General features: G+C 42.1%; 1 protein-coding gene across 1 annotated transcript; it reads right to left on the reverse strand.

The window, feature by feature from the left end:
• Nucleotides 1-5,492: 5,492 nt before the first annotated feature.
• On the reverse strand, nucleotides 5,493-22,971 carry Cisd2 (CDGSH iron sulfur domain 2). The gene is made up of 4 exons (XM_076188162.1): nucleotides 22,849-22,971; nucleotides 20,249-20,331; nucleotides 8,583-8,702; nucleotides 5,493-6,808 (listed from the first exon to the last, which is right to left on the reverse strand). Exons 1-4 carry the CDS (start codon nucleotides 22,871-22,873, stop codon nucleotides 6,725-6,727), a joined length of 312 nt encoding a protein of 103 aa, XP_076044277.1. The 5' UTR covers nucleotides 22,874-22,971; the 3' UTR covers nucleotides 5,493-6,724.
• Between the last annotated feature and the right edge of the window lie 510 nt (nucleotides 22,972-23,481).

The raw sequence follows: 23,481 nt of genomic DNA on the forward strand, positions 1-23,481 counted from the left end.
ATCAACACACGCCCCCACGCGATTAAGGAAATCCAACCCCAACAGGTATTCATCTTCCATCTCCGCCACAAGCACAGGCAGGCGTTCAGTCACCCTGCCTACAGCCAGATTCACCCACACCGGTCCCTTCAACGGTACACAGTCTCCTGTAACACCGCACAGTTGCTGACCCACGCCCTTCACACCACGTTCTGGTAGGACTCCCTCTCGTACGAAGGTCCTCTCTGCCCCCGTATCTACTACCATCTCCACTTGGCGTCCATTGATACTCCCTGTCACCTTGATGGCGTCGGACGCCGCCACCTGACGACACCTTAGTTGGCTTGGGGCGCCCGAGTGCTCTGCTGGGAAGGTGCCCCGGCCCCCAGCTGCTTCAAGTTTCCCGCCGACGGCGTCACCCCCTTGGGCTGGCGGCACTCGGGGGAACTGTGTCCTCGTATTCCACAATTCCAGCAGCAGGGCTCGAACACCGGTCGCATTCCATCCTCTAGCGACCGTGCCCTCCTCTTGCAGTCGTGCTTTTTGTGACCTACCTGACCACAGTTAAAGCACAACCCTTTGAAAGGCTTGGAGCTCACCTTCCCACCAAGTTGAGATGGTTTGCTACTTGCCTGCGCACGCCTGGCCCAAGCACGGCTCGGACGCTTCCACGCGTCGCTGGGAGGGGGAGCAGCAGGGCTGACGCTCATGAGAAAGGCTTCAAACTCCGCTGCCCTTGCCAAAGCCTCTCTCACGTTCTTGGGCGCAGCCTGCTTCACGTGGATCTGTAACTGCCTATCGTGAAGAGCGTCCACGAAGCAGTCCTTGGCCAACATGTCCACGGTGTCCTCCGTGGCCATGGGGTAAGCGCCCCTCACTAGCGCTTCCACGTCCTGCGCTAGTAAGGGAAGGGCCTCGTCCTTCCCTCGCCTCCTCGTCTTCAGTTGAGCCCGGAACACCTCCGGTTGCCGCCTCCTGCCGAAACGACGCCGGAGAGCCCCAGCCACACTGTTGTAACATCGCAGTTGAGCGGGGGTTAAGTGCTCCAGTACTTCCAACGCCTGCCCTTTCAGCACACTCACCAGCTGAAAGGCCTTCTCTTCCTGTGACCACCTATGACGAGCTGCAACCACATCGTACTGTGCCTGGTACGCGTCCCAAGACACCTTCCCGTCATATTCAATCACCTTCCTCTCTTTCTCATACCGCGTGACCTCACCACCTCCACAGGCCCCTCGGGGTTGCAGTTCAACTGAACGACTCCCCAGACGTCTCCCTGTGAGGTCGTCCCCTGGGTTCACGTGGCAAAAGTCGTTCCTCTGCCTTACAGACGCCGGTGGCGGCGAGAGGCTACGAGGAGGTGAGGGTGGAGGTGAAGGTGGTGGGGTGATTGAGCTCACTACGCGATGCTCACCAGCATTGCACCATGTCACGGTATCGAGATTTGCTGCAATCTCCCCATTCTCCTGTCTCACCAAAACCGCCTCCAGTTACCCTGTCAAGACACGTCTGCATGTGCTCACGGTACCGCTCTTCTATTGCTTTCATCTCCTCCTTAACCTCTCCTTTCACTGCCACCACCTCCTCCTTAACCTCTTCCTTCACACGGTGGTACACGTCGTCAGTATACTGGTTAGCACGTGTTTCTAACGACCCCATGTTCTCCCCCATAATAGCCCTCAGTTCCTCTTTCACTTCAGTCATGACCTGTTTTTGTTTATCCATTTGGATCGCAAGCATATCTGCCATGACCTGTTGTTGGTGTTTCAACATCTCGGCCACTGAGTGTTGTGCCAAGAGCAACACTGACTGAGGAGATACATGTTCAGTAGCCTCTCGGTGCAACACCGTGTCCTCACATTCAATCGACGCCATGACACTCGACTCCTGCTTTCCCTCAATTTCTATGTCTTTACCCTCAATTTCTATGTCTTTATTATCACCGGTGACATCCATGATCACTTGAGTCACTTATCACTTCAATATCAAACCACTTATCACTTCGATATCAAGTCACTTATCACTTCAACCTGATCCCGCTTCTGACGCCATTTGTTACGTATTCGCATGTACATTAAACTCACCTTTTTCTATTGCACATGGGCCGTGATCATGGAATCACGAGTTAAAGACAAGTTCACGCCTACAATTGTCCGGATCAGGGAAAGGCAGGAGTTCAGTCTTCTCTTGTTTATTCTGCTTAGCGAACATGAGGATTTTACACGTGTGTTTAACACCAATGCTAGGCTTACTCTCTCTATGCGAGGTATGGCGAGCGACGCCGGGACCCCCCCCCCCTGGCGTCCCCCCAAGCATACCCTCGCTACATACCCCCTTGCTTATGCTTCGACTCTCCGACATCACGCATCACTTACACGCATACCAACCATCCAGGCACACTATGCAACATTCATACATGCAATTTCGCCACAGCACGTTATAAAATATAAAATTACAGGTGTTATATACATTCTCTTTCACCCAGAATGTTTATAACCACAGAAAATGTGATCAATCCTGTTCACATAATAAGGGGTGACTTAGCTACAACTACAAAATATCAGTACGCGACACTGGCACTCACACTCACTTTTGCCTCCTGATGCCAATATAGGCATTATCATATTTGTTGTATTATTGCTTTGCATATTATTCTTATTACCATTGCTGTTGCGCATGTAGATGTTCATGCTTAATATTTACGTTGGCAAACCTTGCATAACAATAATAAAACATTGTACTAGCTTCCACGAGTCTTAACCTGATATGGCGGCAGCGTGTGGTTTTTAGACTATTTACATGGTTTTTGGTTATATATCAAGAAACCACGTCTCGAAAGATACGCTATAAACTTCAATGAACATCCTGGAATGGGAACATTACGAAGAAAATAGACATCTTTCCTGTAATTGCGTGTGAAAATCGTGCCAGACTGACGAGTTCGGAGAAAAGTGTATGCGAATCAGCATATCCCTCAGATATTACATAAAGTTCCCCTCGTTTTGTTTACGTAACCGCCCACGTCAGACGATCGCAAACATTCATATATGAAGTGCTGACAATATTACGCTACCCTAGGCTAATCGTGAACAGTGTAGGCCTACTTCCTACTGCTGAAGACGAAAATTAGGCCACAGTGAATTATTTTCTTAATTTAACCTCCGAAACCGTAGAGGGTTCCGCCCTGGCATTTGACGACGTAGACGTCATCCATAGCAGTGACCGGGTAGGTGACAGCGTCGCGAATAACGTTCTCGAGGAAGAATAATCTAAAATGTCAACATACCAGATTCCAGCACCCCCACCTATGTCTTTAAAAGGGGATGTAGGGGAGAACTGGAAGGATTTTGAAAATTCATGGCACTACTACATGATTGCTACTAATTTGAGGTCAAAATTGAAAAAAGATGATGGAACAGATAACCCTGAGGGAATGGAAATTGTTGCTGCCACACTTTGTTCTGTCATGGGACCTGAGTGCAAAAAAGTTATGAATTCTCTTCCTACGCTGTCAGAGGAAGACAAGAAGAAACCTGCTAGGATTATTGAAGAGTTGCAGAAGCAGTTTGTGCCCCAGCGAAATGTCTTGTATGAACGGTTTTTGTTCAACTCTGCCATTCAGAAGAGCAATGAATCAGTAAATGAGTATGTGCTCCGTCTTGGACAACTAAGCGAATCGTGTGAGTTTGAAACCTTGAAAGACTCTCTCATTCGTGACAGAATTGTCGTTGGTACATCGGATGAGGCAGGGAGAGAACGACTACTCCGTGAACGGTCAGTCCCAAGCCTCGACAAAGTGATTGAAAGTCTTCGAGCAGCAGAAATCTCCAGAACACACAATCAAGTAATTACAGGTAAATTGGAAGCTACAGTAGAGTACATGAATAAGCGAAAAGGTACCAGCACATCTTCAACGAGGAAACCAGTGCACAAAAGAAACCTGAATGAAAATGTACATGAGGCACCGAAACCGAAACAGACAGGAAAGAAGAGAGGTGAGTCTCCAAATAAAACGTCTGGTTTTAGCTCTTCCAGGTGTAGATGGTGTGGCAATAATGACAGACATTTCAAGAAAAACTGCCCAGCCAGAGGTTCTAAATGCCACAAGTGTTCGAAAGTAGGCCATTATGCTTCAGTTTGCCATTTTTCAAAATCTATATTTGAAATAGACGATGATTGTGATGAAATTGTAGATAATTCTTTTGTTAGGGGAAGTCAAATCTGCTAGTGAGAATTTTTGGTCGGTTGATGTCACTGTAGATAGGAAGTGACAAACTTTAAACTTGATTGTGGATCCAAAGTGACAATTGTTAGTGACAAAACATCCTTAAAAAGAACGCTAACCCTTATTTAGGACTACTTGCTGTTCAGCTCCACTTAGAAATGGTTTGACCCCAAGTGAAATACTGATGTGCAGAAAAATCAGAACAAAGCTGCCAGTACTCCCTGATACATTGATACCAAAGGGATATAACCAAGATGATTTACTAGAAAAAGAGGAACTCTATAGAGAGAAATACTCAAAGAACTACAACAACCACCATCGTATCCAGACATTGCCAGCTCTTCAAGCAGGTGATAAAGTATACATACGAGACCAAGAACGTTATGGAGAAGTAACACAGAGACTGACTCAACCGAGATCATACAAAGTCCGGACTGATGCAGGCTCCATAATAAGAAGGAACAGACACTCTCTCATACACACAGGAAACCGCCTAACAATGAATCCAAAGAAGGGACTCCCACCCTGCTCGGTTCTTCTGATGATTCCATATATGTCAGTGATATTCCTAAAGGTGCATCTACATCTATTGTTTGTCCTAGTACTAAACCTAGTGTACCTAGCCCATTACAAACTGAAGTTAGAAGGTCCGGCAGTGTCTAAACCCAATGTACAACCTGAGATGATTTATTATTGAAACAGGATAAGACTACTATTTTGTGTATGTATCGCAAGTACAGTATCTAATTCAGTTCTTGACTAAAGGTTTACTCTAGTTTGATAGGTCATCAATATGCTTTCTTTTGCAGCTTATTCGAGAATTAGTAAACTGTTATCTGCTAATAAGTTTATTAGAGATTTTATAAACTTGAGGAGGGGTGTTGTATTATTGCTTTGCATATTATTCTTATTACCATTGCTGTTGCGCATGTAGATGTTCATGCTTAATGTTTACGTTGGCAAACCTTGCATAACAATAATAAAAGACTGTGTACTAGCTTCCACGAGTCTTATTAACCCGACAATATTCAAGGGGTTAACACTGATACAAGGCAGGTAGATGAAATTCTCTACTGTCCACCTTGTCAGACACTACCATCAAGAACCTCCACTGATCCTGTGAGAAAGAATGAGTGAATGGGAAGTTTGATGCAATGTGAAGGCGAGAATTTTTTTTTCCTTCATGCCTATCCACCTATTTTTATGGATAACAGTTGAATGGATGGAGAGGTGGTGAGGGAAAGAAAGCTGAAAGGACATATCTATAATCTTCGGGTAAAGAAAATAATTTTTAAAGTAAAATTTTATTTCAACTCAATACATCTTGAAATTAGTAAATTAGTTCACACAATGGAAATAACATGGTGGATAGCAACCATAAGAAATTGACCTTATAAATAAAGGCCTATTATTTGATTCTAATACAGTTTCAAATGCAGTTTTGTACAATGAAAATAATGTACATGTCTGATTCACAATCTTAATCAAAGAAATTCCCCAATCACAATCTCCCACGGAATTTACATTATGAACACAATTTATCACTTTCAGGCACTATGAGTCTAACAGTGTGATATATGTACAATATTCACGACATACCTCCAAGTTCAACCATACTGGGCCACAAATAAAGCTGGTGGTGGGTATACAATTAAAAAAGTGATTAATGACTAAGAATAATGTTCCAATAGAATTCATATAAAGGGTAGACTTTGAACTGGATTTGGGTCTTCATTAATACACCCCTTCAAGTCTTACATTTCACCTAAGCCGATATTATCTTTTACTTAAAACACAATAAATATACCATGATCATATGTTAAACACTAGACTAGAGATACGAGTTCTAATGGGATTATAGTGCATTTCAGCACAATACAGTTGATCCATATGTAAAATGGTCAAGAAGTTGCCTGTTGCATTACTGCAGTATTCATATTTTTTGTAATTATCAAACTTGGATGCATGTCAAATCTTGTAGTCTGATGCAGATCATCTGGGTAGATCAAAAAGGTAGAAAAACCTTTTAAAGTCCATATAAATGGGCATGCCTAATCTTCAATAATCACATATCCAAGAGATGGCTAGATTTTCAAATTAATTGATATACAGCCATACAAATACAAATATCAGTTTTTGTTGGAACTGCATTATCATAAATCATATTATAGGAGGGACAACTGCACAATTTTAATGATACTATCACACATGTTCATTAAACACAAGAAATATAAGTATAACAAAAATTATTACAAGTTTTTTCTTCTTTTCTTCAATCAGTTGCAGACACATTTAGCTATTATGCAATTTAACTGTCAACCTTATACTCTGAATTACCACACAAAATAAAATTCCCAAAGTATAATGTATTTTCCTACCACCTTGATTATGAAACTATTGTTACAATATACATACACTGGCTGAAACAATATTAATTCTAAGCATTTCTCTCAGTGTCTGAATGAGTTGCCATTAAAATATCCATGTCTACATATGATATGACCATACGAATTATTAAAATTACTTCTTCTGGATGATTAAAGGGCCAGTGTTGTCATCACAGGATTCATTGTACTTGTTGTGGCTGCCATCACAATATGGAAACTGGAAGGAGGAATGCGAGAAGTTACATACATTTACCAAAGGCTTTTTCCCCCATGCAAGGGAGGTAGCCAAAAAATAAAGGCGTAAAAACCACTCCCACCCATTCCATCCCCAACATACTCCACTCCCATTCCCCCTCTTCCCTCCCTCTTATCTTGGCACCTCCTGAATGATGCGTCGTCCCTGCATCTTGCCCACTGTCCTGGGTCAGAAGCAGTGTTGCAAGACACAGCACATCCAGCAAGGCCACTTCATTAAGTTGGTGACCCCCCCTCTCTGTCCTCTCATGCAAAAAAGGAGAAGATAGGGAGAAATCCCTTTGGGCTGCGTTAATTTATTTCTCACATCTACTCCCTCACCATCCCCTACCCACTCCCCCTCATGCATCACAGCACCATCCATACACAACCATTCTCCATTCACCCCTATCTTTTGTCCTCTCCCATTCTTCCTCAACAAACATTCTCCTCTTTCTCAGTCCCTTTCACCCCATCCATCCACCTCATCCTAGGTCAACCCCTCAAGTTCACTCCTTCCACACCTCTTTTACTAGTCTTTCTTCACTCATTCTTTCCATGTGTCCAAACCATCCCAATACTCTTTCATCAACCCTATCTCCCAACTCCCTTTCCACCCCTGTTCTCTTCCTCAACTCCTTATTTCTCACTCTATTCAGCCTAGTAATCCCTATCCTACTTCTCAGGTACCTCATTTCAAACTCCTACTCTCTTATGTTCCACATTTCTGCCCTGTACAGTGCTGTTGGCACAATCACTCCTTTATACAATCTCCTCTTAGCACCTATTCCCAAATGTCTACTTGTTACATTTTTTAATCCACCAAGTCACTCGCTTCTCTCAATCTACATTCTATCTCCACCTCTACTTTTCCCACTCACATTCTGCTGCCACTTTCTCCCCTTGTACATCTCATCACCTTACTTTTACCCACATTTATCTTCAACTTCCTTCTTTCGCACACCTTCCCAAATTCTGTCACTAACTTCCTCAATCCCTCCTCTGACCCTGCTACAAGTGCAGTGTCGTCAGCAAACTGGCTTATCTTCCACTTTTCTCCATTATCTTTAACCATCTCCAATCCCTCATCCACTACCCTTGCAGTTACCTCTTGCACCAACCCCATCCATGTATAAATTGAGCAGCCAGGGTGACATAACACATCCCTGATGAAGTCCCACCTTTACTTCAAACCACCCACTCTCTCCATTTCTAATCCTAACACAAGCTCTACTACAAGGGAGGTAGCCAAAAAGAGAAGGCATAAAACCACTCCCACCCATTCCATCCCTAAATACCCCCCCCCCCCACCCTCCCTCTTATCTTAGCACCTCCTGGATGACGGGTCATTCCTGCACCTTGTCCACTGCCCTGGGTTAGAGGCAGTGTCACAAGACAGCATATCCACAGCAAGGCCGATTCATTAAATCGGCGACCCCCCACTCTCTCTCACCCCATGCAGAAAAGGAGAAGACGGGGAGAAATTCCTTTGGGCTGTATCAAATTCTTCTCACACATACTACCTCACCCTTCATCCCCCCACCCATTCCAACCTCATGCATCACAGCATCATCCATATACAACCATTCTCCATTCACCCCTGTCTTCTGTCCTCTCCCATCCTTCCTCAATTTTTCCATACATAATTTCATAAGACTATACAACTCATATTGAAAAACAGAAACATAAAACATGACCAATTCATACAAAAGAAATGTAATAATTAAAACTAATTACCCAAAAACTACTCTACTGACCTTTTTGCTTCTCCAACAGCGACAGAAGACTGCTTTATTGCCAATGTCTTCAATGTCTACCATGTCGACCACCTTGGGCTCGTTCTTTTTAACAGATGGATTTACCTTGCCAATACCTAGCTAATGGGTATGCAAGATGGGCAAACATTAATATCTATACCACAATCAGTGTGTAATATCCAGTTTCAAAGTATTTTGTTACATCAGATAAGAAAGTTATCAAGAAATTGGATCACACTTGTCTCCCTTTCAACTTTGAGTGTACCTTTGCAAATCTAAATAAATGTGATCTTAAATCTCAACAAAGACAAACTAGTTTCTGGAGTAACTGTGATCCTACCCACACGTTAGGCCCATAACTTGTCTTTGAGGTCAATTCTGTCAAGTTCTCATTGTTATCTAATCTGCAGTCTCAAGGTAGCTGACAATTTCAACCACATTTCTCCAGAGCTCTCTAAACAACAAATAATATATTTCTGTGTAGTATGTACATTGGGCAGTGGAGAACATGTTTGTTGTCTTCTGTGTAATGTTGTCATCTACTGATATCCAGAAGCAATCAAATGTTGTTGGAATCATTTTGCCACTGTATGATGACCCAAACTTAGCAGAGTGACGACTCACTTGTAACTTTGTCATATTCTTTTCTTTTGTATTTATGTTTCCTGGTGAATACTGTGGTATTGTAGTGTTTGATGTGTTATGTAGGGTAATCTGATTATCTTCCTAACTGTAATTTTAAGATATGATGACTATATATATATATATGAATCACAATGGCAAAAGCCGACACGACTGTGCGAATAAACACCTTGTGAGATCGAAACCTTTATTGGTACTACGTTTCGCTTGTTACAGCTTTTTCAAGTACAGACATGACACACACTCTGAGCACATATAAGCCAACAGGGAAGGAACTGGGAGAGGTTATAAGAGAGTGGTGGGTGGTAGGTGGAGGGGGAGGGGTGGGTGGTAGGTGGAGGGGGAGGGGTGGGTGGTAGGTGGAGGGGGAGGGGTGGGTGGTAGGTGGAGGGGGAGGGGTGGGTGGTAGGTGGAGGGGGAGGGGTGGGTGGTAGGTGGAGGGGGAGGGGTGGGTGGTAGGTGGAGGGGGAGGGGTGGGTGGTAGGTGGAGGGGGAGGGGTGGGTGGTAGGTGGAGGGGAGGGGGAGGAGGGGGAGGGGGAGGACGGGGAGGAGGAGGAGGAGGGGGACGGGGAGGAGGAGGAGGAGGAGGGGGAGGGGGAGGAGGGGGGAGGAGGAGGAGGACGGGGAGGAGGGGGGAGGGGGACGGGGAGGAGGGGGACGGGGAGGAGGGGGGGGACGGGGAGGAGGGGGACGGGTGGGACTTGGAGGAGACAAAGGAGGACATTTCATACATTTATTTAATGCGGGTAATAGATGGATGATAGGAGGGGCTATGTTAAACATGCCTCTGTTCTGCTCAATGGTATATATATATATATATATATATAATATATATATATATATAAACTTTTATATATATATATATATATATATATATATATATATATATATATATACATATATATATGCAAAGTAGACCATTTGGAAAAAGAAACTAACAAAGCAGAATACTTTCGAATATTACATCTTCAGTACTGAAGAGGTAATATACGAAAGCGCTCTGCTTCGTTAGTTTCTTTTTCAAAGTGGTCTACTTTGCATAAGTGAACACATACCAGTGTTCTTATTAGCATTTATATATATATATATATATATATATATATATATATATATATATATATATATATGTATATATATATATATATATATATACAGTAGCCGCGAAAAGTTTGGGCGCAAAATTATAGGTGCCCCAACTTTCCCCTAAACTCAAAACATGCGAAAAATACAACTTTCCACCCAAACTTTTCGCTATTTTTCAATGCTAGCGTTTGTACCCGTATTTAGCCGAGACAATACACACTATTTGGCAACTCTGTTTAGGCGCACTCGATGTCACATGGAGTCACTTTCTAAACATCTCTCACGGAGAGTAGTCTTTTTTTTGCGGTGGTCTCTGTTTTTGTGCCTTGATATCTCCGTAATGGGAAGTGGTAAAGAGCTGGAAAGAGACACAGTTGTTACAATCATAACCCTCTATAAGGAAGGTTATTAGTGTAAAGATATTGCTACTCGTGTGGGAATTGGAGTGCGTCAAGTGCAAAAGTACATACATACATACATATACCAAGGCTTTTTCCCCCTTCCAAGGGAGGTAGCCAAAAAGGGAAAGGCATAAAAACACTCCCACCCATTTCATCCCTAAATACACTCCACACCCCTCCCACCCTTCCTCTCATCTGAGCACCTCCTGGATGACGGGTCATCCCTGCACCCTGCCCACCGCCCTGGGTCAGAAGCAGTGTCGCAAGACACAGTACATCCACAGCAAGGCCGCTTCATTTAATCGGCGACCCCCTTTGCATATAAGGAGAGGACGGGGAGAAATCCCTTCGGGCTGCGTCAAAATTTACTCACACATACTACCCCACCCCCCCGCCCATTCCTCCTCATGCAGTCACAACATCTTCCATATACAACCATTCTCCACTCACCTCTGTCTTCCGTCCTCTCCCTTCCTTCCTCAACAGACATTCCCCTCTTCCCCAAAGCCCCCTTCACCCCATCCATCCACCTCATCCTAGGACGTCCCCTCATGTTCACTCCCTCCACATCTGCCTTCCATACCTCTTTTACTAGTCTTTCTTCACTCATTCTTTCCATGTGTCCAAACCATCCTAATATTCTTTCATCAACCCTATCTCCCAAATCCTTTTTCACCCCTGTTCTCCTCCTCACTTCCTCATTTCTCACTCTATCTAGCCTAGTAACCCCCACCATACTTCTCAGACACCTCATCTCAAACACATTCAAACTCCTTCTCTCTTCTTCTCTTATGTTCCACGTTTCTGCCCCATACAGTGCTGTTGGCACAATCACTCCTTCATACAGTCTCCTCTTCGCATCCATTCCCAAATGTCTATTCCTCATTACACTCTTCAAACCACCAAGGCATTTACTCGCTTCTCTCAATCTACATTCTACCTCCACCTTCACTCCACCTTTTCCTGCTACACTTGCACCCAAGTATCTAAAACTATCCACTTCCTCCAGTCGCTCTCCCTTAATGTTCACTTCCAGTCTACTGCCACTTTCACCCCTTGTACATCTCATCACCTTACTTTTACCCACATTTATCTTTAGCTTTCTTCTATCACATACTCTCCCAAACTCTGCCACCAGCTTCCTCAATCCCTCCTCTGACCCTGCCACAAGCGCAGTGTCGTCTGCAAACAACAGCTGGCTCACCTCCCACTTTTCTCCATTTTCTTTAACCATCTCCAATCCCTGACTCACTACCCTAGCATTCACCTCTCGCACCACCCCATCCATGTATAAGTTGAACAGCCAGGGCGACATAACGCATCCTTGACGAAGTCCCACCTTTACTTCAAACCACTCACTCTCTCCATTTCCAATCCTAACACATGTTCTACTACTCACATAAAAACTCTTGACAGCTCCCAAAAGCTTTCCTCCTATCCCATAAATCTGCATAACCTCCCACAGTGCCTTTCTGTCTACCCTATCATAAGCCTTTTCCAGATCCATAAAAGCCCAAAAAAACATCCTTCCCCTTTCCTATAGCTTTCTCACATATCTGTCTTACCACAAAGATCTGATCTACACAACCTCTACCCGTCCTAAATCCACACTGTTCCTCACCAATTACTCCTTCTGTTCCTCTCCTAATCCTCTCAATTAAGATTCTCCCATAAGCCTTCCCTACTACACTCAACAGGCTAATCCCTCTGAAATTACTACATTCACACTTGTCCCCTTTTCCCTTGTACAGAGGAACTATACAGGCACTACTCCAGTCCTCCGGTACTCTACCCTCTCTCCAGCAAACATTAAATAATCTCACCAACCAGTCCACCATCACTGAACCTCCCTTTTTCAGACATTCTGCATGACATCCATCCAGACCAGGTGCCTTACCTGCTTTCATCATCTTTACAACTGCCTTCACCTCATCCTTCCTTATTTCTCCTCACTCATCACTCTCATTTTCTTCGTATTTCCCACTGCAGCTATCTTTCCCTCCCTATCCTCCTTCACATTCAGCAACTCCCTAAAATATTCTGCCCATCTTCCCCTCACTGCCGTCTCTTCCATTATCAACTCTCCATCTGTACCTTTTACCTTTTCTTCCCTACTTGATTCGCCTCCTCTTCCTCTCTTAATTTCTTTCCAAAACATCTTTATTACTTTCAAAATTTTCTGTCATACTCCTACCCCATTTCACATCTGCTCTCCTCTTTGCCTCCTTTACCTTTTGCTTTACTTCTCTTTTCTTTTCTTTGTACGTCTCATATGACTCCCCTGTCCTCTTTTGTAACCAATCTGTGAATGCTCGCTTCTTCTCTTCTACAACCTTCTTTGTTTCCTCATCCCACCATTCACTACCCTTTCTTCTATTTCCCCCTGTCCTTCTTGTTCCACACACCATCCTTGCACACTTTAAGACTCCCTCCTTGAACCATCCCCATTCCTCCTCCACACCCATCTCTGCTCTATCCTTAACTCCCTCCCACTCCTCCTTCAGCTTCTTTTCGTACTCCTTCTCCTTTTCCTTTTCATTCAAGGAGTTCACTCTAAGAACCTCCCTACCTTTTGTCCCTTTCCTCCTTCTCCATCTATCCTCCACTCTCAACTTAACTTCCACCAAAAAATGATCTGATATTCCCCCACCCTCTACCCTAGGGTTATTAGGAGGCAGTTAGAACCGTAGAAGTACGATTTGATATCTTCCTTGGCCGACCAGAGCGATGCTTTGGAGTACGAATGATGTCACTTCCTTCGTCTCGAAATTTCTTGGTCCACTTTTGCACTTGATGCACTCCAATTCCCACACGAGTAGCAATATCTTTACACTTATAACCCTCCTTATAGAGGGTTATGATTGTAACAACTGTGTCTCTTTCCAGCTCTTTACCACTTCCCATTTCGGAGATATCAAGGCACAAAAACAGAGACCACCGCAAAAAAAAACTACTCTCCGTGAGAGATGTTTAGAAAGTGACTCCATGTGACATCGAGTGCACCTAAACAGAGTTGCCAAATAGTGTGTATTGTCTCGGCTAAATACGGGTACAAACGCTAGCATTGAAAAATAGTGAAAAGTTTGGGTGGAAAGTTGTATTTTTCGCATGTTTTGAGTTTAGGGGAAAGTTGGGGCGCCTATAATTTTGCGCCCAAACTTTTCGCGGCCACTGTATATATATATACAGTACAGTTCATGGTACTTTTCCATTACCACTAAATAAAAAATGCCATTCTTTTGGGTCATACCCTTTAAAAAAAGAATAAAATTACCCAAAACCCATTTATTTTCCTACCTAAACTTCACAAATAACAAACATGATAAACTACAGTTGTATAAAATAAAGTGTTAATCAACAAATTAACCTACCTTGGAACCCATCTGATTTTCCCAAATGAGCCTACAATCAAATGGAAAAAGAAATCACTCAAAACAATCTTTTTTTATATTCTCTGTTTTACATATATATATATACTAGCCAAATTACCCGCGTGTTGCTGCGAGTTTGTGAATCATCCCTAACCTAACCACACCCCACCCAACTTTAACCCTTAACCCTAACCAAAATATATTTTTTTAAATAAAACATGGTTATCCAAGTACCTGGAGTGATAGGGTATCAGAATATATATGGTTATGGGGGTCTATCTGCAAAACCCTAGGAGGAGTTTGTGAACATTCAAACAAACAGACGGACAAATCCAAGTACCTTGAGTTATAAGGTTTCAGAATATATATGGTTATAGGGGTCTATCTGCAAAAACCTAGGAGTTTGTGAATAATCTCTAACCTAACCATACCCCACCGAACTTTAACCCTAACCAAAATATATATTTTTTAAAAATGAAATATAGTTATCCAAGTACCTGGAGTGATAGGGTATAAGAATATATATGGTTATGGAGGTCTCTATAGAAAATCCTAGGTGGAGTTCCTGAACAAACAAATAAACACAGACAAATGAAAGATAGTTTTCCAAGTACCTTGGGTTATAAGGTTTCAGAACATATATGGTTATAAAGGTCTACCTGCAAAAACCTAGGAGTAGTTCGTGAATAATCACTCACCTAACCATAACCCACCTAAATTTAACCCTTAACCCTAACCAAAATAATTTTTTTTGTAAATGAAATATTATCCAAGTACCTGGAGGGATAGGGTATCAGAATATATATGGTAATGGGGGTCTATCTGCAAAACCCTAGGAGGAGTTTGTGATCAAACAAACAGAGGCTATTACTTTATTATAGTACATACATACATACATATACCAAGGCTTTTTCCCCCTTACAAGGGAGGTAGCCAAAAAGGAAAAAGCATAAAATCATTCCCACCCGTTCCATCCCTGAATACACTCCACACCCCTCCACCCTCCCTCTTATCTTAGCACCTCCTGGATGATGGGTCATCCCTACACCTTGTCCACTACCCTGGGTCAGAAGCAGTGTCGCCAGACACAGCAAATCCACAGCAAGGCCGCTTCATTAAATCGGCAACCCCCCCTCTCCGTCCCCCCATTCAGAAAAGGAGAAGATGGGGAGAAATCCCTTCGGGCTGCATCAAATTTTGCTCACACATACTACCTCACCCCCCATCCCCCCGCCCATTCCACCTCATGCTTCACAACATCATCCATATACAACCATTCTCCATTCACCCCTGTCTTCTGTCCTCTCCCATCCTTCCTCAACAGACATTCCCCTCTTCCCCAAAGCCCCCTTCACCTCATCCATCCACCTCATCCTAGGACGTCCCCTCATGTTCACTCCCTCCACATCTGCCTTCCATACCTCTTTTACTAATCTTTCTTCACTCATTCTTTCCATGTGTCCAAACCATCCTAATACTCTTTCATCAACCCTATCTCCCAACTCCCTTTCCACCCCTGTTCTTCTCCTCACCTCCTCATTTCTCACTCGATCAAGCCTAGTAACCCCCATCATACTTCTCAGACACCTCATCTCAAACTCCTTCTCTCTTCCTCTCTTATGTTCCATGTTTCTGCCCTGTACAGTGCTGTTGGCACAATCACTCCTTCATACAGTCTCCTCTTAGCATCCATTCCCAAATGTCTATTCCTCATTACTCTTCAATCCACCAAGGCATTTACTCGCTTCTCTCAATCTACATTCTACCTCCACCTTTTCCTACCACATTTGCACCCAAGTATCTAAAACTATCCACTTCCACCAGTTGCTCTCCCTTAATGCTCACTTCCAGTCTACTGCCACTTTCACCCCTTGTACATCTCATCACCTTACTTTTACCCACATTTATCTTTAGCTTTCTTCTATCACATATTCTCCCAAACTCCACCAACTTCCTCAGTCCCTCCTCCGATCCTGGCACAAGCACAGTGTCGTCAGCAAACAACAGCTGGCTCACCTCCCACTTTTCTCCATTTTCTTTAACCATCTCCAATCCCTGACCCACTACCCTTGCATTTACCTCTCGCACTACCCCATCCATGTATAAGTTGAACAGCCAGGGGGACAAAGCATCCTTGATGAAGTCCCACCTTTACCTCAAACCACTCACTCTCTCCATTTCTAATCCTGACACAAGCTCTACTACTCTCATAAAAACTCTTGACAGCTCCTAGAAGCTTTCCTCCTATCCCATATATCTGCATAACCTCCCACAGTGCCTTTCTGTCTACCCTATCATAAGCCTTTTCCAGATCCATAAAAGCCCAAAAAACATCCTTCCCCTTTCCTATAGCTTTCTCACATATCTCTTACCACAAAGATCTGATCTACACAACCTCTACCCATCCTAAATCCACATTGTTCCTCACCAATTACTCCCTCTGTTCCTCTCTTAATCCTCTCAATCAAAATCCTCCCATAAGCCTTCCCAACTACACTTAACAAGCTAATCCCTCTGAAACTACTACAATCACACTTGTCCCCTTTTCCCTTGTAAAGTGGAACTATACAGGCACTCCTCCAGTCCTCCGGCACTCTACCTTCTCTCCAGCAAACATTAAATAACCTCACCAACCAGTCCACCATCACTGTACCTCCTTTTTTTAGACATTCTGCATGGCATCCATCCAGACCAGGTGCCTTACCTGCTTTCATCATCTTAACAACTGCCTTCACTTCATCCTTCCTTATTTCTCCTCCATTTTCCTCACTCATCACACTCATTTCCCACTGCAACTATCTTCCCCTCCCTATCCTCCTTCACATTTAGCAACTCCCTAAAATATTCTGCCCATCTTCCCCTCACTGCCTTCTCTTCCATTATCATCTCTCCATCTGCACCTTTTACCTTTTCTTCTCTACTTGATTCGCCTCCTCTTTCTCTCTTAATTTCTAGCCAAAACATCTTTTTATTACTTTCAAAATTTTCTGTCATACTCTTACCCCATTTCACATCTGCTCTCCTCTTTGCCTCCTTTACCTTTTTCTTTACTTCTCTTTGTACGTCTCATATGACTCCCTCGTCCTATTTTGTAACCAATCTGTGTAAGCTCGCTTCTTCTCTTCTACAACCTTCTTATTTCCTCATCCCACCATTCACTACCCTTCCTTCTATTTCCTCCTGTCCTTCTTGTTCCACACACCATCTTTGCATACTTTGTGACTCCCTCCTTGAACCATCCCCATTCCTCCTCCACACCTACCTCTACTCTATCCTTCACTCCCTCCCACTCCTCCTTCAGCTTCTTCTTGTACTCCTTCTCCTTTTCCTCTTTGTTTAAAGAGTTCACTCTAAGCACCTCCCTACCTTTTGTCCCTTTCCTCTTTCTCCATCTGTCCTCCACTCTCAACTTACCTTCCAGAAAATGATCTGATATTCCCCCACCCTCTCCCCTTAGCACATGTACATCCTTAACTCTTCCTATCATAATCCTATTTACCACCTTGTAATGGTTAAAGAAAATAGAGAAAAATGGGAGATATATCAGTTTGTTCATGACACAGCGCTTGTAGCAGGATCAGAGGAGGGATTAAGGTTAGTGACAGAGTTTGGGAAGGTGTGCGAAAAAAGGAAGTTGAAGATAAATGTGGGTAAAAGTAAGGTGATGAGATGTACAAGGGGAGAGGGTTGCAACAAAAAACATCCTTCCCCATCCATCCACATGGGGATGGATGTTTTTTGGGCCTTTATGGATCTGGAAAAGGCTTATGATAGGGTAGACAGAAAGGCACTGTGGGAGGTTATGCGGATATACGGGATAGGAGGAAAGCTTCTAGGAGATGTCGAGAGTTTTTATGAGAGTAGTAGAGCTTGTGTCAGGATTAGAAATGGAGAGAGTGAGTGGTTTGAGGTAAAGGTGGGACTTCGTCAAGGATGCTTTATGTCACCCTGGCTGTTCAACTTATACATGGATGGGGTAGTGCGAGAGGTAAATGCAAGTGTAGTGGGTCAGGGATTGGAGATGGTTAAAGAAAATGGAGAAAAGTGGGAAGTGAGCCAGCTGTTGTTTGCGGACGACACTGCGCTTGTGGCAGGATCGGAGGAGGGATTGAGGAAGTTGGTGACAGAGTTTGGGAGAGTGTGATAGAAAGCTGCAGACAAATGTGGGTAAAAGTAAGGTGATGAGATGTACAAGGGGTGAAAGTGGCAGTAATCTGGAAGTGAGCATTAAGGGAGAGCAACTGGAGGAAGTGGATAGTTTTAGATACTTGGGTGCAAATGTGGCAGGAAAAGGTGGAGTAAAGGTGGAGGTAGAATGTAGATTGAGAGAAGGGAGTAAATGCCTGGGTGGATTAAAAAGTGTAATGAGGAATAGACATTTGGGAATGGATGATAAGAGGAGACTGTATGAAGGAGTGATTGTGCCAACAGCACTGTATGGAGCAGAAACATGGAACATAAGAGAGGAAGAGAGGAGTTTGAATGTGTTTGAGATGAGGTGTCTGAGAAGTATGATGGGGGTTACTAGGCTAGATAGAGAAATGAGGAGGTGAGGAGGAGAACAGGGGTGGAGGGGGAGTTGGGAGATAGGCTTGATGAAAGAGTATTAGGATGGTTTGGACACATGGAAAGAATGAGTGAAGAAAGACTAGTAAAAGAGGTATGGAAGGCAGATGTGGAGGGAGTGAACATGAGGGGACGTCCTAGGATGAGATGGATGGATGGGGTGAAGGGGGCTTTGGGGAAGAGGGGAATGTCTGTTGAGGAAGGACGGGAGAGGACAGAAGACAGGGGTGAGTGGAGAATGGTTGTGTGTGGAAGATGTGATGCATGAGGTGGAATGGACGGGGGGATGGGGGTGAGGTAGTGTGTGTGAGCAAAATTTTGACGCAGCCCTAAGGGATTTCTCCCCGTCCTCTCCTTTATATGGGGGGCTGGAGAGGGGGGGTCACCGATTTAATGAAGCAGCCTTGCTGTGGCTGTGCTGTGTCTTGCGACACTGCTTCTGACCCAGGGCAGTGGACAGGGTGCAGGGATGACCCGTCATCTAGGAGGTGCTAAGATGGGAGGGAGGGTGGAGGGGTGTGGAGTGTTTTCAGGGATGGAATGGGTGGGAATGATTTTATGCCTTTTCCTTTTTGGCTACCTCCCTAGTAAGGGGGAAAAAGCCTTGGTATATGTATGAATTATATATATATATATATACATATACACACATTGCATATACATACACAATACTTTTTCTATAATTAAACCAAATTAAACAAACACAAATAAACATTAGCTTGCCTCTTTCAGATGACCAAAAGTCATCTTCAATGAGCATGTATCTGAGACTGCAAAGAACTGTAGTTAGCAAAATGTGGTTGTATATGGTGACATCCTAAAACAACCTAAAAGAAGGTTCTTTTCTGCTCCATATTTTCAAATGTAGAAAGATGGGTGGTTGCCATATAATGAAGCATTGCTTTAGCCCTGAGCAGAGAAGTGGGGAATAGGGATTACCCTTCATCTACGAGGAGCAAAGATGGGAGGGGCACCAAATGGCTTCTGTGTGTGGGATTGCCTTGACTTGGCCAACCCTCTTATAAGGGGGAAAGGAGTTATTATTTACCTAATTGTAGTTTACAGGAAAGGAGCAATGTTCATTGGGTCCTGTCTCCTATTTTCTAAATTTCTAACATACCTTGACTCAAATTCATGTATGGTTCCAACTTAATATCTTTGATTTCCAATTATCATATTTATATTTGAACTTGTGTATTGTTTGAGCTTGGGCTATATCACCTAAGCTATTCTACATATCTATACACCTATATGGAAAAGTTTATTTCACATCCTTTTGACAGGTGTTCTTTCTTAATTTACTTCCATGACTTATCTTAAAGCCTTCCCATCTCTAATCTGGAGATCTCTTCTATCAATGCAATCTATCCCCTTTAATGACCTGAACAATGTTATTATGTCACCTCTTCTCTTTGATCTTTCAAAAAGTGGGCAGACCCAGTTCCTTTGGTCTTTCCTCATATGGTTTATCTGCACTCCGCTACTTACTGTAGTCTGCAGTTCTCCAATGACATTTGTAAAAATTATCATAATGTCTGTCAGTCCAACAATACCATTCTCATTAAAGAAACAAATGTTTCACACAAACTATAATATACTAACCTTCTTATCAAGTATAGTTTTGGTTCCATATCCAACAGCAGCACAGGCAATTCCAAAGGGAATCAGAGCAGCCCATTGCTCCACTTCAGGTAAAACAAAAATAATATATATTACAAACTAATTGGGGGTAAGGCTTGGTTGCTATTGCCAAAAGTATTTACACAAGTATTTAATTTTCTAATATGTATATGTATGTGTGTGTGTGTGTGTATGTGTATATATATATATATATATATATATATATATATATATATATATATATATATATATATATTAGGTAAAGAAAAAACAATATAGGTAGGGTATTTGTTCAGATAAAATATGGTACAGAAACCCTTGAGGTCACAATCCCAAATGTTCTCCATTGCCCTCCCCTACTAAACATGGCAATTTATTTCTAGTATTTTTTTTTACCACAAAAACAATTTATCAAAGACCTACTTTACTATCCAAACTAGTTAAGTAAAACATCTAATTTGAAAAATAATGTGTCATCCACAACATTTACCAAAGGTAACAGTACTTGCTGGCCAAATAGTGTTGCTATTTAGGCAAAAGATCAAGAGTGGAGATTGGTCAATGCTACCTGGTGGTAATTTGCAATAAAGGCGTCCTAAATTAAGCCCTTCCTAAGAAGGGAAATTCATGAAAAACTGGATCATCTGAAATTAGTATCCAAAAATAAATGGCAAGTAGTCCTGCAAGATGGATAGTGAAGGTGCCCATTTTCAAAACCTGTCTACCCCTTCATCATCTCTACATTGAAGTGTAGCCCAAAATCTCTCTCTCTATCAGCTTCAACTGTATTCTTATATCTTTTCACACATAGAGCTGACAACTAGAAACTCCTGCTCCTTTCCTCTTACAACTTTGAGCCAGTGACAGTCCCATGCACCACTACACACAAACGACAATCCAAATTTTCTTTCTGGTGAGATATGTGGAAGGCCCTGAGGACTTGCCAACCATAGAGGGGCTATGGATTTTCCAAGGTAAATTTTTTTGAAGTGCACACTTACACAATATAGCAATAGAAAATTAAACATTTTAAAAATTATAATACATCAATATATATATATATATATTTTTTTTTTTTGGGGGGGGGGCAGAAATCAATAACAGAAAAGTCACTAAAAGTGATACATTAACAAATGGAGCTGCAGTGACTTCGAGACGCCATTTTTGTTTTGACTGATGCGGAAGTCGAAGAAATTAAAGTATAAAAAGTTCCTCAAACCTAACTTAATCTGCATTTAGTAATGTGGTAACTGTAATAAATCTAGGTCACTAGGGTCGTCATCATCGTCAGGGATATTGACAGCCAGTTTAGGCAACCAATCAGACTATATGGTGTAGAGGAGTTTCATTGATTGAAAAGCATGATGCTTATATCACATAGCACAGTTTTAAAAATATGTAGCCTGGTGACTTCACCAGGAGTGGGAGAACACCCAGTACATGTCAACGCCATCATCAAATGGACATTGACAGGCCTGGACAAACAACATGGTGTCTCAAACCAATTGTCACAACTCTGTTCGGTAGTGTATTTGCTTTTAACCTCTTCTATATGATGACTCCTACATACTAACATAGGCATCATGAGGCACAAATATGTATAGCTACAAGGATACTGGCATCAGCCTATTGATTATATTAATTATCTAGTTGTAGATGGGTGACCCCCAAATTCTGTAAATTTGTTTGATCATGTTTACAGTGTTCATTACTCAGAGTGAAGGGAACAAGTAATAAAGAAGTGACTATATTTTATAAATAATGCAAGTAGTGTGATGCATTGTACATTTAACATTAGGCATCAGATGCTGTGCGCAAGAATTTGACTCGTATTGAACAATTTCCACCAAGAAAAATATATGCTGATGACGATGTGCTAAACTTTACAAAATCAATATCTAATTTTCTAGACTATTGTTATATGATAACATGGTGAAGGTATGAACTTCCAAAAAATACCAAAGTACCTTTTCCACTTACTCAAGGCAACAACTATTACTACTATCCAATAATGCTCCTATTATTCATCCCCAATAATTTGTAACTGAAAATTAACTTCACAAAAAGAAAGAAAAAATTTATAAGGCAAAACTAATGAATTAATAAATAAACTAATTACCATCCAAAACCAAAGTAAATGACCATTTTACTGGAGTGGAGCTATATCTCCAATCATACCCAAACAAGTTAAAGTATAGTCAAGATAAAATGTTTGAGGGTATGCAGACCCAGAGGCAATTTACCAGTTTCGATGCTACTTCGCGAATTATGAGAAAAAAATAGGTCTAATCCATGAACAATCAATGTTATTACTAAAATCGATCTCGTAACGATTGGTATAACACAAGAGAAAATAAGTGCTATGGTTGATTTATATAAAGTACCAAATCCCCATGTTAATATATATGACGCAATATTTTGGGCCATGGAGATATCGGGCCAGTGACCGTCACCATGATAATTCGTCTCACTATTCTCTTTTACTTTTTTTAAACTAAACATTTCACACTAATAGCAAGAACAATAGAAGCGCTTCAAATTATACTTGGAGCATTAACTAAATCACTCCAACATTGTGTTACCTGAAAGTTTTTTGTAGAAATCCATGTCGAAGTAAGTATTTCGTCACCGTTGATGCAATACTTACGCACAATGCACTTCTATTGACGGACTACCTGTTCGAATGTTTCCACCACGACCTCTAACTTCAACGTAAATTATACAAGATTAGATATATGTAGATATATATATATTAATATGAAATGTAAAATTCATATTTTATTTACAATAAAATATTATTTATGTGTAAATAGAAACTGGCTGTCATAATTTAGCGGGAATACCATGCCTTTTAGAAGAACTCAGTTCATAGTCCGTGCACCTTCGTAAAATTGCAAGATTGCATGATTTGACATAGCATGACATGCATGATATGTTTCGAAATGTAAATCTTAAGAGCCATTTACATGGTCAAACGGTTTGACAAATCCGGTTTATCAAATCGATTTGTCAAGAGGTTTGAAAAGATGTCAAACCAAACGATCCAATCTTAGTTATAATCGTGGATTTGTCTAGTAAAGGTAACTCTCGGCCAAGACATATTGATAGTCAGGGAAAATAAAATAAATTAGAGGTGGGCAAAAGAATGGTTGTTGAAAACAGACAAAAAATCACATATCCAACTTACTTGTCGATTTAAAATTAGAGCCAGATGA

Source organism: Oratosquilla oratoria, chromosome 7, assembly GCF_046742065.1.
Source record: "Oratosquilla oratoria isolate Oo_2021 chromosome 7, ASM4674206v1, whole genome shotgun sequence".
Taxonomy (NCBI): domain Eukaryota; kingdom Metazoa; phylum Arthropoda; class Malacostraca; order Stomatopoda; family Squillidae; genus Oratosquilla; species Oratosquilla oratoria.